The sequence below is a fragment of the Episyrphus balteatus genome, chromosome 1 (assembly GCF_945859705.1).
Source record: "Episyrphus balteatus chromosome 1, idEpiBalt1.1, whole genome shotgun sequence".
Classification (NCBI taxonomy): domain Eukaryota; kingdom Metazoa; phylum Arthropoda; class Insecta; order Diptera; family Syrphidae; genus Episyrphus; species Episyrphus balteatus.
The window spans coordinates 26,453,401-26,471,932 of record NC_079134.1 but is presented as its reverse complement, the minus strand read 5'-3'; the positions used below and the strand labels follow the sequence as shown (position 1 = coordinate 26,471,932).

Here is an 18,532-nt window from a genome sequence, read left to right as displayed (position 1 = left end):
AACGTTCAAGTTTTGGATTTAATTTTTCATACAAAAAAAAAAAAAAAAAGTCAGTGATTTCCCACACCAACGACGACTTACAATGAAAACAAAAACTAACAACATTGACCAAAATCTAATTTCCCACAACAGTGAACAAAAATCTTCATTTGATCATTTTGGGGGTTTGAAAAAATAAAGTTCTTTCTGCGACAAAAAAGCGAATCAAATACGAACAAAAGAAAAACAATTTTATTTGTGTTTGCACCTTTATTTAGTCTATTTCAATTCCATTCCGTTTCAAATGTAAGCATGGATTTTTGACAAAAGCTGTCAACACAAAATTTTGTTATTTTTTTATGCATCTCCAAAAATCAAAATAAACAAAAAAAGGAAGTTAAAATTTTTTCCAATTTGCGCTTTTTTTTTTCTACAAAAATTCAAATAAATAAATAAACAAAAGAAATTATGGTTTGCTGTGTAGTTGATTGTCCCAACAAAACAACAACTAGTTCAAAATGTCGTAGTTTTTCATTCCCATCGACTTATTACACCTCAATCAAATTACGCGAACTTTCCAAAAAACGACGAGATGCTTGGGTAAAAGCACTTCGCATAACAAAACCAAATACAAAAGTACTCAATCGACAAACTGTTTGTTATCGACATTTTGTTAAAGGCTTTCCAGCTAAATTAACACAAGAAACCGATCCCGATTGGGTACCTTCTCAATTATTGGGAAATGGAGAAAATACAATTTGCGTTCAAGAAGTCAGGAAACTCAAACGAAAGGAAAAAGTTAAAGTTCAACCTGTTAATTTGTATGCCGACGAATCATTAGAAATTAGTGATTCAGAAAGTTTTGATGGCAATTGTAATGATTATGATGAACCAAATATGGAATATGTTCCAGTTACAAGTATGCCAGAAGTTCGTTCGTTGAATACAGCTCGAAATCAAGCTCAACAGGCTAAAGTTCATACAATGATTTTAAACCCATCGAAAGCGGGAACACCACCGAGTCCAATTAAAGGTGGTTCCTTTGTGGGTGGCATAAATCGAGTAACTTATCTTCATAATCGAAATTCGATACAAAATGAAGTTTCATTGGAAAAACTCAAATTGGAATTGTTAAATAAAGAAGATATCATTTATCGGTTAAGATTAAAAGAAAAAGAGGATGAAGAGAAATACAAAAATGTAAGTATTTATTAGATTTATTTATTTGTATTGATTAGGAAGGGCTTTATTGGAACTTAAGCAGACTTCGTTTAACCATGATAGTAGACAACATCCTCGTTCAAAATAACGACTTTGCAGACTCATATTTCCAACTGCGAAACAAATTAAATTAAATACCATATCAAATTTTAGATTGCTTCACAGCTCCTTCCATTTCAAAATCACTAAGATTTTGTGTATTGTCTTCCAAGCATTGCTATTGGACATATTGAAGCCTTTCGGTATTTATCTTGAAAATCTTTGTTGATGCAGATGAATACAGATGAATAGACGAATGTTATCTTTGACCGCCCTCACGGATTATTTTGCCAATTTTTTATCAACATATTCATTTTATCTCCAGCCTCAAGTCTCGGCAGCTAAAGGCTATGTATATACATTATACTGTACATTTATTGTAAAGTTATAATAAATAATAATAATAATAATATCTTTGAACGATTTGATTTGAATAATTAAAACTCGATGAATTTATTCAAACTCTTTTTGTAGTTGAATTTCAGACTATATAGCTTCTTTTTGTTCAATTGTCTTATTTGCATGCCTTGAACACAAATTTAATTATGAACGACGTGACTTTTTATTCCAACAACGTGTTGCTTAGTAAGTTGCACACTCTTACTGCCATCATTCTATCCAATTGGTTGACTCATGTTGACATCTTCTTCTAAAACACCATTCAAGAAATCTTTCTTCACTTCAAACTGAATAAATTTCATGCGTATCACACTGATAGATCTGAATTTCCAAATTCCTGAGATAAACTTTGTACTAACTATTTGAAGCTTTTAGATTCTGTTTTATTTTTGAAATTCATCTATTATCAATTAGGTATCTCTTTATCAATTGTTTTTCTCAACCAAATGCCACTTTTGATTACTTTTGATAGTAAAACTTCGTCAATACCTAGCTTGGACTGTTCACGATCACACGACCTGACTACCTTATGGTATGTTTTTGGGTCTTCACTAATAGCCAGCACTCCAGTATGAACTTCTGATTCATGAAGACGTTGCCTCATAATGTTTCTCTTCAAATATCACAACGTGACCTTGCCTTTTTTGTTCAACTTTTTTTGTAATCTCTTCTAAAACTTCAACTTTATATGCATTTTCCATACATTTATGTAGGTTAGGATATGTAGAAATGGCTGTCAGGAAAACGACTGACACACTTAGAACACTTATTGGTCCATTGTGATAACATGATTTTGCAAGGAAATTCCTTACTAAGGTGCTCTGTAACATCTTTTTGAATTTAGTTATGTATATTTTTTCATGCAAAGTTAAAGTTGAAATATGTGCAATTACTAAACATAAAATTTTATAAAAATAAAACAATTTAAACCATGGAAAAATTCAAAGCTAAAATTACACTGATCGGCAAAAAAAAAAAACAAAAAAAGTCGGGAGCAAGAACTTTGTTAGGTGATTTTAACTGACTTTTGTGTGCTGAATTCAAAACTGTTTACAGATTTATTCTATCACGTCTAGTTTTTGAGCTACACACATCATTATTCTCGCTATAAAGTCTAAAAAACTAATTTTCAATTAAGTTCAAAAATATATATATCTCCGAAATATATTGCTTTTTGTAAGTCCAAATCAGAAGACGCAAACGGAAATTAAGTTCAAAAATCCATTTATTACATTGACTATCCATTACTATCAAGGTTTTGAGATATTTATCATAAATTTATTTTTCCAATAACTCAGCTACCCGATAGTGGTATAATCGGGTTTTTGGATTTTTTTTTTCAAAATTCCGAGAAAATCGCTTTTGAAAGTTGGGTTAAAATTTTTTTTCAAAAAATCCCCGAATCTTTGAAGGCTACTGGAAGCTAAACCGCTTGAGAGCAATTTTTGGTAGTGATGCCAAATGATAGCTTGTGTTATAAGCCTACGCTTTGCAGATTGTCAGATTTTTAAAATATCATCTTCCATGTTAAACCGCCACATCATGCCTATTTTTTCCGAATCGGCCTTATAGCTCAGGGCAATTAGTCAAAATATGGGCATGAAATCGCATTTTTCGCGGGACAAAATTTTTTTCATGGAATGTGTTCGGGTGGTTGTCCTTATCATAAAAGTCAATTTGTTGGGAAAATTGGAGGTTGGGAACAGCCGCCATCTTGGAAAAGAGATTGGTAGCGTTTTTATTGAATAGCTCCATTGTTATTCATTTTAACAGAAAATGACAAAGGTAGGACTTATTAACAATAAAATTATCTAAACAATGATATACAAAACAATTCCGTGAGTTGATTAAATAAAATTTTATAGTTGGTCAAAGTGCGGGTTTGTATCGCAAGGTTGGGACAAAATGACATTTTTTCATATATCTGACGAACTTTTGATTTGTTTGGATAATTCTTCAAGAATGAATTATAGTACTTATAATTACCTATAAAATGAGCCCACAATCGTTATTGTCACCATCGTATTGTAGAAGTAATCTAACTCCGAAACTCTCCATGTACTAGTCAAAAGTGAGAAAAAAGCTAGTTTTTTGCTAGTAGGCCGAGAAAATTTTGGGAGTAGAGGTATAACCAAAATATAAGTACGCAGTTTTGCTGCCATACTCGTGTTAATGTCGATTTCAAAGGTCTGACAACTCTAATTTTGGGCTTTATACGGGTTTTGGGGGGTTAAATAACGTAAGTTTTCCAGTTAACGTGAATGGGCTAAATTTATACTATTTGAAATTATAAATATACAAGCTGATTCCCTATTATTTTTCCTAAATCTAGACACCCCAATCTTGAGGATGTGACCAATAGAACTCAAGATATAAGCCGTTTATACGATTATGTTTTAGAGGCTTTTTTGTTTCGATTTTTGTTTGTTTATTTGAATTGAAAAGCCTGATATGGTTAGTTAAAAAAGCTTATATCGTGAGTTCTATTAACCCCATAGCCGAGATTAAGGTGTCCAGATTTAGGAAAAATAATAGAGCATCAGCTTTTATATTTATAATTTCAAATAGTATAAATTTAGCCCATTCACGTTAGCTGGAAAACTTACGTTATTTAACCCCCCAAAAACCGTATAAAGCCCAAAATTAGAGTTGTCAGACCTTTGAAATCGACATTAACACGAGTATGGCAGCAAAACTGCGTACTTATATTTTGGTTATACCTCTACTCCCAAAATTTTCTCGGCCTACTAGCAAAAAACTAGCTTTTTTCTCACTTTTGACTAGTACATGGAGAGTTTCGGAGTTAGATTACTTCTACAATACGATGGTTACAATAACAATTGTGGGCTCATTTTATAGGTAATTATAAGTACTATAATTCATTCTTGAAGAATTATCCAAACAAATCAAAAGTTCGTCAGATATATGAAAAAATGTCATTTTGTCCCAACCTTGCGATACAAACCCGCACTTTGACCAACTATAAAATTTTATTTAATCAACTCACGGAATTGTTTTGTATATCATTGTTTAGATAATTTTATTGTTAATAAGTCCTACCTTTGTCATTTTCTGTTAAAATGAATAACAATGGAGCTATTCAATAAAAACGCTACCAATCTCTTTTCCAAGATGGCGGCTGTTCCCAACCTCCAATTTTCCCAACAAATTGACTTTTATGATAAGGACAACCACCCGAACACATTCCATGAAAAAAATTTTGTCCCGCGAAAAATGCGATTTAAATTACTAATTTCCCTGGGCTATTAACTTTCTTTTTACCTTCAAGTTCTCCCGGTTTGAGAACTCGTGTACCTACAGGGACGGGAGTGGTACCCAAATGTAGGTTAGAGTCCCCGTTTCCTTTTGGCATCAAAAAAATGTTTTTAATTTTTTTGTTGCCAAAAGGCATCAATTTAGTTCATACATTATTTAATACATAAACTTATAAAAAACATCCTTTTCATATTAATTTTTGCAATATAAAGAAATTCTTGACATATTCGAGATTTGCCTTTGAATTGACCATTATTGATTTATTTTCAGCGAAAACGGTTAAAGGTTGACCTTTTCCATTTATTTTTTTGTAAAAATCTCAACCATTGAGAGATATTTAAAAAATAAATCTCAACCGATAACCTTTATTTTTGATTTTTAAAATTAAATCTCAAACCTTAACCGAAACTATTTAAAGTAATGTGGTAACTCTCAGAGAGAAACCGATTGAAAATAAAGGTTGACTGCTATTTCTGGTGTCTGTTTCATTCTGTTAGGTAACTCGTGTCTAAATTCTTACTAAAACTTTGTTCAACGACGAAATTTTTAGTTTCACTGTAAAGTCGTTAGTTGATGTAATGTTTCTGTCGCTGTGTTGGTTTAAAAATCTTACACTGTTTGAGCTGCTTGTACATTCAAAGTAAAATTGGTTGGTTCAGTTCGGTTCTTTTTATTAAAGAGGGGGACACAGTGGAATGCTTAGTTGGTTTTTCTCAGTTCATCATTTTAATGCTGCTAGCACTGTTAATCTATGTATTTCCCTCTGAAATTGTTATTGTGTTCATTATAGAGTTTCCAGCCCAACGACTGGCTTTGTAGTCCAAGAGCAAGTGAACCATCCGAATAACATATTGTCTGTATAACCTTGAAAGTGTTAAAAAAAAAAATTAAAAAAAAAGTCCTTCATGTAAGGTTGAAATTTTTATACAATTGAATTTACTCATTGAGAAGTTAAAAAAAATGGCCAGACTTTTTCAATGAGCACAAGTACCTACCACTGTCAGACTTACCAAAAGGTGTATAGTAAACCTGTATTAAATTAAACTTTGTTCTGTAAAGTCGAAATTCATATAATGTTTGTCTAAACGATTTTACGAAGGAATGTGCAATTACAGGCAGTTCTGGCCAGTACAAGTCCTTGTCAGGTGAGTGGAAATCTGCTATGAGCACATGTACGATAACTTTCGCGCCGAGATTTGATATATTTTTGTATACGAGTTCAATGCAATCATTTTTCACCATGTCAGGGGGTCCATCTCCCCCCGTTTAGGCGGGAGGGGCAATTTTTGAAAAAAGACTTAAAATAAATTTTAAAAAATATTTTGTTTAGTCAGGACATGCTTGCTTTTTTTTGGGTTTTATTTTCATGCTATTTCATATAAAAAAACATGCATGTCCAACTAAACCCCTGGGCCCCTGTTCTGTAACTTTATCACTGGCGATAAACGTTTTTTTTTGTCTCTTTTATTGCATAAAGCAAAATTTCTTTCAAATTCAGAATTTATAAGCTAAGAAATTAAGATTTTGAATCAAATTTCTTTTATTTTGGTGAGATAAAATAGATTTTAAAGTCATTGAAACATTTTATCGCCAGCCATAAAAGTTACAGAACAGGGGCCCTGGTCCTAGAAAAATGGTTTATACCTTTTAGAAAACGGTGTTTAACGTGGAAAAGAATCTCATGAAACATTTTTAATTTAATCCTTTATCTAAAAAAAAAAGAAGAAAACACTTTTACTCTGTTGCGGCGCCATCTAGTGTCAAAATAAAAATCTACAAAATTTGGGGAATTTTTTCTTTATTATTTTGAAATAGTTTTCCCACTAAGGAACTTGATTCTTTAAGTATAAGTACGAGCGCCTTACTGTATCATATTATATTAATTAAATGGATTAAGTTGAACTTTTTTAGCTGAGCTATATGTCTTAAACAATATAATTCTCGAAATAAAACTCTCTTTTGATCCATCAAGTCATAGAAGTTCAATAAAAACAAAATTGAAAATTGTCATAGAGTTATTTCTTTCAAGCTAAAGGCTTTTGGTTTTCCGCCATTTTTATAGCCAAGAGTGAATTATACCTCCAGTGAATTAATATTCTATCTAGTTAAATTCAGAAACTGTCTTTCTGACTCAGGGAAGCTATACTTTCTATAAATGATGTCGCTTCAAGCATAAGTTCAACTAAAGTTCTCATATTTGCCGGTGATATGAAGATTTTTTAAGCCCTACAAACTTATCATGACCGCATCTTTCTACAAGCTAATGATGAAAGTTTTTGTGTTGAAAAAACGGTATTTCTTTCGACGTAGTCAAACAATTACTTTCTCTCAATTATTGTATATTGCAGCACAAGATCTGTCGAGTCCAATTCGATTTAAACTAAGAATTAACCGAACATATTAGACTTATAGTAAACAAAGCGAACTCATAGTTCGGATTTGCAAAAAAGTGGGCAAAGAATTACGATCGACTCCGTTTCGAGTACGCTTTTTAAGTATGAAGTCCGTTAAATGGTCTTGGTCTTCCTCTATTGCAAAAATTCTCTGGGTTGTTGTCGAAAACTTAACAGGCCGGAGCCTAAGTAGATGAAGTTGTTAACTTTCTCGAAGTTATGTTTGTCTATGGTTACGTTTATACATCGAGTGCCTTTTTTTGAGGACAGCATAAACATGGTGTTGCCCTCATTGACCATTAAACGAATTTTGGCCGCTTCCGCTTCGATGCGCAAAAAAGCGCCTTTATGTCAATATTATCGACATATCCAAGCAGCGGGACGGACTTTTGAAAGATGGTGCCTCTGGTGTTGACGTTAGAATTCTGTATTTTTCTTTCAAAGACGAAAAAACAACAAAGTCAGTACATCCACACCAAAAATGTGGATACAAAGCAAATTTTTGTTCCATAACTTATGCTCCTTTACTTGCATTTTTATTTTTTCAACTGTATCATGTATTTTGCAAGTACATTATGTATTAATTATTTGACTTAAATTTAATTTCATTTAATTTTTTTTTCAGACATGCAACAACTACGAACTACAAGTTAGAACCTTTACTCTTGATATAAATAGACTCAAAATTAAACTTCGTTTGCATGATATTTCCTTTGAAGGCCTTAAAACTGATGACGTAAAAGTTAAAAATTTAACTGGATTACCAAATTTTGCAGTTTTGCAAAGATTGTTTGACGTTGTTAAAGAGGACTTGAATTCACAAACCAAAACAAAACTAACAAAATTCGATTCTTTTGTTGTAACTTTAATGAAACTACGATTGGATCTTCCAATATCGTATTTATCCTACGTGTTCGGAGAGTCAGCAGTATTATTGTCAAGATTGTATCGTGAAAATCTATTGACAATGAATGTAAAAATTGGACCTCTTGTTAAATGGCCAGATGATGAAGCATTATTAGCTAGCACTCCGAATTGTTTTAAGGAAATTATGGGTGAAAAATGTATCATTTTAATACATTTCTTAGAAATAATCATTAAAAATTTAAGTAAGTTTCTCTGCCCATTTTTAGTTTAATTATATTTTATTTATTTTTATTCTTTTCAGGTTCAGCAAAAACAGAAGTTACATTATTGAAACACAAAATAAAATACTTGATTGCTTTTACACCAGCTGGTGAAATAATCTTTGTATCTCAAGGATTTGGAAGTAGTGTTTCTGATGAAGATATCATTCAAAATTCTGGATTTTTTGATAAAATCACTGAAAATCATATTTTCCTATCGGTAAAGGAAATGTTTGATGATAAACAAAAAGACGACGAACAAATACAACAAATTAAACAATTCGCCAAGAATTCAGAAGACAAAGTTCTTGATATATTAAGAGATAATTTTCGGATTCTATTCAATCCACAGGCAGTTAATTTGAATGGAGAAGCATATTCGGAGTATACAGTGAGGTGTTGTTGTGCATTATCTAATTTACAAATGCCTGAATTAATTGTAATTGATACGAAACAAGTTGCTGAAACAGTTGTTGTTCATACAAAAACACCACAAGTCGCTCAGAAGGGATCATCAATTGAAGTTCGAGAAATAAACCCTCCACCAGTGGAGGAAGTTATAGATCTTGATATAGATTAAAAAAAAGTCATAATTCTTTAAAAAATTCATTGATAGTTTTTTATTACATAAATATATTTATATTCTGTAATTCTGTAATTTTTTCTTTACGGAATAGATTGGAAATTTCTAGTTTTGGCTTTAAAAGAATTTCTTAAGACTGGAGGAAATCAAATATGAATATATTAAAATCAATAATGAATAATGAATCTTAGGATTCCGGCTTAAGGCGCAACATTCTAACCGATTTAATAAAATGCTTAAGCCATATTAGTAAGTTACTAAGTTAAAAAGCAATTGGTTTTTAAATTTAAAAATTAACTAAAACGGCTTTAAAATTTTACTAAATCGTTTTACATTTTGCCCCTAGTTATAAACTTTTAGCCGTTAGGTGACCGTCTGGCTGTGATTTCCTTCAAAACGACTGAGATTTCAATCCTAAATGCAGAAAAGAGACATCAATGGTGGCCCATACAAAAATCGGGGCCTTCTCTTTATCCCTAACTCAGAAAATGGTGGTTTTGGTGCCGTGCCAATAGATAAAAGAATTAATAAACAAAAGCTTATACCATCAACAATAAGAATCTATTTCGTTTTTTTTATTAAGTTTTTAACTCAAGATTAACTTTTTTTTAAGTGCAACAATACTATTAAAATATTATTAGCAAGTTCAAAAATACATTATCTGTTTTCGTAAAAAGTATCTAGAAATAAAACATAACCCAAACTCGACCTAACTCTATAGGGAAATTATTTAAAAAAAAGGTCAGTAGAACAAATTTTCCAAATACTCAATTAACATGGCGTTTGCGAAACTAAAAGCAGCTGTCTAAGGATAGGGCTGGCTAGAGAAGCTAGTTGGTTGAGGCCCTAATCCAAAATAGGTTGTTTCACCGTCTTGAGGCGCTAGAAAAATTTTCATTTTAAATAAAAAAAATTATACACGATTGGGTAGCACGAAAATTTCAAAATTTGATTACATAATTATTCTTTTAAATTATAAAAAATATCTGTGCATACATTTTAAAGAAAATTAGTTTACCCGTTGATGAAATTTATTAGATTAACTAAAAAATATGTCAGTTTTCGCAAAAATGTCCCAACACCATATTTCCGTTACCGACATTTTTGCGAAAAATTGAAGTTTTGCAGCTAGCATTTTGAGTGTCCGAGACTTTCTATGGTCCGATGATTTAGTCGGTCTAAGCTGTTTATGCGCACACTGAGCAAATAGACAACTTTTTGAGTATTAATCTGCTTATTCCTAAATATGAAGCAGTTGTTTCAGATTTATGTTTTTGATACGAAATTAAAGTGAATAAATAGCTGCAGCGATTTCAGAAAAAACAATCACGGAATCCGTTCGTAATGAAAAATTTCATCGTCACTACGACCGGATTTTGTGATTATTTTTTCGGGAATAGTAGAAAATTTTCGATACATATGGAATTCGCGATAAGGCCGAATAAGAAAAAGTATGTCGAGTCTCAATAGAAAAAATAAATGAAAAATTGTTCGACATGGTTGTATTGAAGTGTTAATATTCCGAGATCTGCACGATCTACTTTTCAAATAAAAGTCTTTAAAGAATTGTAATAAGATTTCTGTTATAATAATATAAACGTAAAATTATCAAAGCTTTGCCGAAAAATTAGGAAACAATTCAAAAAAGTTTTCACGTTTGATTAAAAAAAAAATCACGAAAAAAATCGATATAACTACCTTCAAACTCTTATAACAACAAATTTTAATGTTTATGGCCATAAAATGTAGCCTAGACTTAAAAAATTGGTTTTGTTTTTCAAACAAAAAAAAAAATTGCACTTATCATAGCAAATGCACTTAACTTACTTAATGTGCCAAACATGCGAAAAGTAACGTATACATGCGGGTACTCATTTTTTAGTTACTTTAACAGCCCTAATGCCGACTAATAGTAGAGGTAGTGTGCACACACTCATAAAGCTCTATTCTGATTTAGTAGTTTGCCGATTATTAAGTTTATTAAATTTGCAGGCAATCAAGTAGTAAAACAAACTCATTTACTGGTCGCTATTTTACCGTTCATACTGACCAAGATTTCTACTAAACTATCGGCCCATAGAAAACCTGTCGTGTTCGGGGGCTCCAAGACTATTACGCACACAAAATTTAATCAAAAACGTTAAAACCGTTTTCAAGAAAATTGCAATACAATGCATACATATTTGAAAAAAAGGCGTCGTAGAAATCACATAAAAATCATCTGTACCAATTCGTTTAAGACCTAGCTCGTTAAATAGATGGGCGCAGGCGCAGGAGCAGAGATGCACCCATCTGAGTTTCTTATAGAAACAACAAATTGTCGAGTAATAAAATTTTAGGTTATGAACTAAAACACCATAGTAACGTTCCATATCACACGTTGATACGTTACTTTTTCAATTCAAATTAACTTCGAGTTCAATTTTCAAATACAGAGGATGTGGAACGTGTTATCCCCCTCTTTTTTTTCCTCAATTTAAAACTCAAAACTACAAAACTATTGTAGGTATACTGGTAACTGGTAGGATATACTGAAACCCTCTCTATTTTCTTAACGCCCGGGCGCGCCCGTAATGTGTTCATTATTGAAAGGGTACCTACTTTAACGCCTTGAGTGCATTATTATTGTATTCATACTAAAAACCCAATTCCAACAACACCCAACCGTCAAAACTATAACTCACAAAGAAAACCTAATGACGAAATAAAGAATCTTTAAACCCTTTAATCATTTTAAAAGTGAACCTAATCCAATACTGACTGAATGAATAACGTAAATCTTGTTTTTCAATACCATTAACTTTGACAATAAAGTCTCTTCCTTTTTACAAAATTAACTTATACAATCGCATTGTATAAGTTGTCTAAATGGGATGCACCCAGACTCGACTGTTTGAATTACATTTTATCAATCGCACACACCTCATTTAATTGTTCGAACTTATTTGTAAGTCGTGACTCAGAGACTTTACAATTTTATCTTCACACGATTTTCAGAACAATGCAAAGTTTATTTCTTTTTTTTTTTTTTTTTTTTTTGTCTTTTTGTTGAGAAGAGAGGTATAACCTAGATTTGTAAACTTTACAAAGTATTTGATCCTTATTAGTCTGCCACGTCACACTTTGCCAACAACTCTAATGTGTACTTACACTGACTTCTGAAAACCCATCCTGTATTTTATAATAGAAAATAATTTCAGACCACCACCATCCATTGCATTGGCCCAAAACTTTGTTCCGCTCTTTCTTTACTCGTATCGTACCTAGTGTTCGTATAGGTACGTTTGTTTGCAACATCTTGCTTGCACACAGTAAGAGCAAATACTCAACTCTTTATATGAAATTCTGGAGGAGCAACTTTTCGCGCTCACACAAAACGACTAAAAGAGCAACCGAATAAGTGCTAAAACATCTAAGTCTAACTAACTTGGCAAACAATACTTTCTCGTTCGCGATGATTTATGTATAAATGTCCTATCTCAGATGGGTGGTGTTGTGTCGGTGTGTGTATTTGTATATCTTTGTTAGTTAAGGAACAGGTGAACATTTACAGGGTGTTTTTTTAAAGTAAAAAACATTAGAAATGAGTCGCTAGGTAAAGTTTTTTTCTTGAAATTCTTAAAACTATTTAAGAATGAAAAAATTCATTAATTTGAAGTAGGTACATATTTCCTCAGATAAAGGCTTAAACCATTTTTTGTATTCTTCAGGACTTGGAGCCCTTTTTTAAATAAAACAACAATACCAGAAACTTCTCAGCTCATTTTTTCGAATTTGATAGTTTTTTCTTCATAATTTTCGATGAAAAAAAAACTTTGCTTCTAAAAAGCTTTACAGAAGCAAAAATAGCATTTGTAAAGCTTCTTAGAAGCAACATTTTATTTGGGTACATTTTCTTTCTAATACCCTGTAGATTGTTCATTTTTTTTTAATAAACTTTCTAGTGAACTAGGATTGCCTTTTTCTTAGAGCTGTGTGCAGTGCAATGAAAGTGCAAAACTTATAACACAATAGTGTTGCAGTTGGCTGTAAGGACTCTTTTGAAGCCTTATTTGTTACTTAGCCACAATGTGCTGAATAATTTATGTAGCTTGGAGTAATTTATTTTCGGCAAAAGTGCTTTGGGTACCTACCAACCTTTACGGATAGCTTTGTTAAGATATACAAAACAAAATTACAAAAAAAAAAAAAAAACGAAAAAGAACAGAAAAAACAGGACACGAAAATGCACTTATGCCGCAAGCAGGGGCGTAATTTGCCTGATTTAGTATCTTCTAGCTCAGCTCACACAGTGTTGTATGGATTTGATAGAGTTGTTTTGTTTGGGGTGAAATATTAAAAGCAATGCGGTGAATTAAGTATACCTATCTCAGAGTCAGCTACAGCTGGTTGAACTAGGTTAAGAAAAGTTTTGAACTTGAAAGTTGAAGAAATGATTGAAATATGAGATGAGGTGAAGTGATGAAAGAAACATCTTTAATATAAGAAATGTGGATAGAGAGTTTCAACTGGGGTTGAAAGTTAATACATTCACACCTGTTAGAGTGTGTCAATCTTGACATAGGGTAAGGGTTAGAACTTGTGTCGCTTTAGGCAGGTAGAATGTTTAATGAAGCGTATGGTACAGGTAGAGACGAAATGTTTAAGGTAAATGAAAATTCATCCAAGGTTGTTTTTGTATTTTTTTCACACTCACATTCGTTTTTGAAACTGGGTGATTTTGGTATCCAATTTGAATATTAGGATATTAGGATTTTTGTTTGTTGAAAAACTGACTGGAAAAGCATAGATACTGGGATAACAAAGAACTAAACACTTGTAAAAAGTTGTTCGGTTTTTTTTCTAACAGTAATTAAAATTCCAGTTTTTACTTTACTTTCATTTTTATTTTCATTTATAGGAAATTCTCGGTTTTTATGTTACGCATACGCCCTAGTGTACCATATAAAACTAGAGACTGACTTCTCACACAGAGTAGGAGATTAACGAAAAACAAGATAAGAGTCTATTTAGATTTTTTTGTGGCAGGTACAATTTTTTAAAGTTCTACCAATCAGAAATTTTGGTAAAAATTAGGCTTAAAAAATTGGAAAGATTATTCGAAAGGAGATACGAAGTAGCTGCTGAGTCGGGCCAAACAATACAAAAAGTCAGGAACTTGCTTTGTTCATAAGGTAAAAGGTTTAAAAGAAAATTGATACTGAAAAGGAAACAAATTGGGATTCCACTTTTTAATGAAAAACTTGTATGTGGTAACGTAAAAACAAAAAAAAAAAAAAAAAAAAAATTAAAGGATACAGTAAAAATACAAAATGTATATCGATTTTCAAATAGTCGTATCTCTGTCTAGTTTTGAGATCTTTAGGATGTGCACTCTGCTGTCTTAAAGTCTCCAATATGAAAGTTTTTAACAAGATTTTGTCTAATCGCTAAAATTTTGAACTGTGGAATGAGGCGCAATTTCCGGCCGTTACAATACCTATACAAAAATTACCAAAATATAAAAAAATACTACATTAAAATATGTTAATAAAATCTTAAAAAAACTTTTCTGGTAATTTTTCAAAAACATGAATATTATTTCTAGAAAAAAAGGCAGGAATTTTTTAAAACATATTCTAGAAAATGTTGCCCTTTTTTCCTAGGAAAAACGCCAGAAGTTTGTATGACAATTTAGTTGTATTAAATTAATTGAATGATTTTTTTAACTATACAATCGAAATCTGACTTATATAATACAGTCAAATAAGACGCGAATTCAGAGGTTCTTTACAAAAATTTTATACAAGTTTTTTTTTTTTTTTGCATTTTGTTGTCCTTAATAAGTCTCCTCAAATTTTCAAATCGATTTTTTTCAATATTATGGAAAAGGTGATGGAACAAAAAATATTCACCTTAAAATTTTGAATTCTTTGTTTGACGCTCTGTACACAGAGAAAAAATAACACTTTACTTACTTCTCGTATATTTAACTTTATTTCTGGTACCTACATTATACATATTTATAACATTAATTTATGATTAAGGCCGTGTGTGAATTGCTTAAATAGTTAACACCGTGTAAAATTTTTGACACTATTGAGATGAATACAAAATTTTCAGCTGTTAAAAAATTATTGGGCTCTGGGACCTGGTTAAATTTGGGTTAAATTTTTTTTTGCAGATGGTTTTGTTTTGTTTTATTTTTATTAAAAAGGAGTATCATGGAGGAAAAAAGGCAGACAAAATTTTAAACAATAATCCATACAGCTGAAATTTTTTTTATTAACCTCAATAGTGTCAAAAATTTTACACGGGGTTAACTATTTAACGCAATTCACACACGGCCTTAATATACTAGAAGTAAATTTATCCCTTGCGTTATGTTTTCTCTGTGTAGAGTTACTGCTTAAGAGGAGAGAGGACGGAAACAAATCCATGTTTTCGTTTCAGGGAATGATGAAGTATTAGAACGCCAAACATTTTTTTGGTTCCATACTGTTAATCCACACTGTTAATGCACTTTTTCTTTAAAAATCGGTTTTGATGCAAGTTGGCAGCCTTAAATGTTTGTAATCGCTAAACATGGACCTCCCAGTAGCTGCCAGCTCTATTTCTGCATCAGTTCAGGTTATTGGTTTGTTTAGATTAAGAGTTTTAATGGTAAAAACCAATAAAGATATTTGAATCAAAACTTTTTCTTTTATTTAAGCTTACCAGTTTATTATTCATTATAGCCTGTATTAAAATTAAAACTCATTGCAAATCTCTACTTTGTTATAAAACAAATCTGTCTTAATGAGTAAGATTTTCAAGATAATTATAAATTAAATGTTACGTATACGCCCTAGTGACCTAATAAAAATATTAATTAGTGAAATGATCTCTTTGGCCATACATCAAAAGAAAAATAGGCAAAATGGCAACGCTAAAAAATGAATTTTATGTGTCCAATATGCAAACCACAGAGGCATTCCTTTTTTGGAACAAAATTTCGACATTACAAAAACTATTAAAGTATGTACAGCGTTTACAAGCATTAACTTAAAATTCATTCTGTTTATTATTTTATTGTTTTTGAATATTATTTAACCATACATTTTTTATACGAGCCAAATTTAATAAAATTGAAAAACCACCTTTTTGGAGTTGACTCAATCAGTAAAAATATCACTTAACAGCAAAAAATAATAAATAAAACCAAACTTTTCCCACGAAAACAAAACATAACATCATTTGTTTATTTTTAATAAAATATTAAATACAATATGCACCTGATGCCACAAAATGAACCGATTCTTGTGAAATAGCCATAGTCATGAATAAGAGAGTATTTTTGACTAAAAAAAAGTCTATAGAACTAAAAGTCCACAAGAAAAAAAAACTGGCACACGCAAATTTTGTTTAAAATTCATCGACACGATACGGCGAGTAAACATTATGTTTCTTTTATTTTGTGTCTGCTTTGGTCTAGGCCGTTTGAAATAAAACAAAAAATTATCGTGAGCAGTTTTTAAAATTTTATTTTTTTTTGTTTATTTTTTGAATCTATAAATGAAATTTGTGGATCTATTTTAGTCATCAATTTTAAAGATAAACTAAAAAATGTTGTCATACACATGAAAGGGCCAAAGCGCACATCCGCCGCCGCCGTACTGTTCCTCTATGACTATACAAAGTCTTTGTGTTTATGCGTTGAAAGCACCATCAGCTGGGTTCGTGCATTGTGCTATCCTGGCAGATGGGCTGTTTCAGCTGAAAAAATATAAAAAAAAAAACAATAAAGTGGAAAATGAATCTTTCTAAATAACTCGGCCATTCACACAGCTTTTACATCGTCAAGTTTTTTCTGAAGTTCACTGATCCAAGTTGATGATCTTTTCTTTGTGTTAATTTTTAAGGACAAATGGGGAAGCACATTTCAAAAACCATACATGAGTTTTTATTTCCAAAAGAAAAAGATTGAGTAAAATAATATAACAAAAGTAGTTCAAGCGCAATCATTAATTTTTCTATTTCTGTGAACAATTTATTTTTCTGTCAACAGTGAACACATGATGGGAAGAGTGGAACAAGAAATACCAATTAAAGAAATCCCTTATTGTTCAATTGTTTAAAACTTAATAAATGTTTTGCAAAAATAGATCTCATCTATTAGTTTCATCAAAGTACAGGATCACAATTTCGTAATGTTAAAGCTTAAATTGAAAAAAAAATATCACGCATACGCCACAGTGACTGGTTAAAATCTAGGCTTAAAAAATTGATAGAAGATAAATAAAAATTAAATTTATATTTAAATATAATTTCTATGCTCTATGTATATTGAGTAGAGTGAGGGTTTTTTTTTCTGAACTGATTCTGAGATTTTTTTTATTTGAAAATAGGAAAACACAATTCGGGAAGCCACTGAAAAACGCATTTTTTTTTATTTTTAACAAGACTACCTAAAAGCTGTTGTAAAAATCCTTTGAAATTGGTGATTTGGGAAAAAGTTCGATTATATGCTCCATTTAAAAAAGTGCGTATTAATATATGTACATAATGTATGTATTTATCCAAATTGTATGAACCGTTTTTGGGAAAATTTAAATTTTCCAAAATTGGTATACGATAGAAATTGGTAATTCCAAGAACTAATTAAGAGAGTTTCCAAAAGTTGCCGTTAAACAAAACTTACTTTATAATAAATTGATCTGTAAATGAGATTATAAAAATGTAAATGAGTTAAAAAAAAAAACTTTGAATTTATAAGTTTGAAATTTATTCCCAAAGGCATTTTTTGGCGAATAAAAAAATCAACAGCGGTCGTTTGGGCAATTCCATGGTAACTTACGTTACATTCAGAAAAATTTTCCAATACATAAATAAATATTTTTTTATCAATTTCAATATAAATTGAAACGAAAATACTGTACACGAATGAAGCATTCCTTTTACTTTTATACTCGTTATATAAGAAAAATTAAAACTCTGTGGGTAACTCACGTTTCATAAATCAGACACGAGTTTTAAGAGCCCCACAGTATGAAATTTTTCTGTAAAATTGATAACCTAAATTTTTGAAGATTCCATACATACAAAATTACAAGCTTTTAAAATTAGTGACAGTACCAAATATTTGTTCAATATTTCGAGGAAAAATTTGACACTATTTAGGTAACTCACGTTACATCAATTTAGTAGCTCATGTTACCTGCGATTTGTGGTTGCAAAAGTAAAGAATTGATGCATTTTCTTTAAATTAATTTTAAAATCGAATATTGTTTAATGAAGCTTGCTTAAAATGTTAATTTATTTTAGAAATCACGAGGGGATATCGTCATCGTCACTATTAGAGATTTATATTGTTTTCTGTGGGCTTGTTTTTCCATCACGTTCATGTGGAATTTTTCTATAGTTGGCAAGCTTATGATATAAAAATGCTTTTAGATTACTTATACGCCATGAATTAAATTTCTAGCCATAATGGTATATAATAAAGAATCTTTTCTTGCAACTTGCATCAAGAGTTGCCGTTTGTAAATAGTGATTTT

At 31.1% G+C, this 18,532-nt stretch overlaps 1 protein-coding gene across 1 annotated transcript; it reads left to right on the top strand.

Annotated features, from left to right (window-relative positions):
• The first annotated feature begins 329 nt into the window (after window positions 1–329).
• Window positions 330–9,043, top strand: LOC129907575 (uncharacterized). The gene is made up of 3 exons (XM_055983856.1): window positions 330–1,179; window positions 7,933–8,416; window positions 8,476–9,043. The coding sequence occupies exons 1-3, from the start codon at window positions 448–450 to the stop codon at window positions 9,012–9,014; spliced, it is 1,755 nt and encodes a 584-aa protein (XP_055839831.1). The 5' UTR covers window positions 330–447; the 3' UTR covers window positions 9,015–9,043.
• Window positions 9,044–18,532: the final 9,489 nt, after the last annotated feature.

Excerpts from the sequence above, each read along its gene's own strand:
- LOC129907575 (XM_055983856.1), top strand. The coding sequence starts at position 448 with ATGGTTTGCTGTGTAGTTGATTGTCCCAACAAAACAACAACTAGTTCA. Across the intron at positions 1,180-7,932 it reads ATGAAGAGAAATACAAAAAT|ACATGCAACAACTACGAACT; the intron begins GTAAGTATTTAT and ends TTTTTTTTTCAG. Across the intron at positions 8,417-8,475 it reads AATAATCATTAAAAATTTAA|GTTCAGCAAAAACAGAAGTT; the intron begins GTAAGTTTCTCT and ends TATTCTTTTCAG.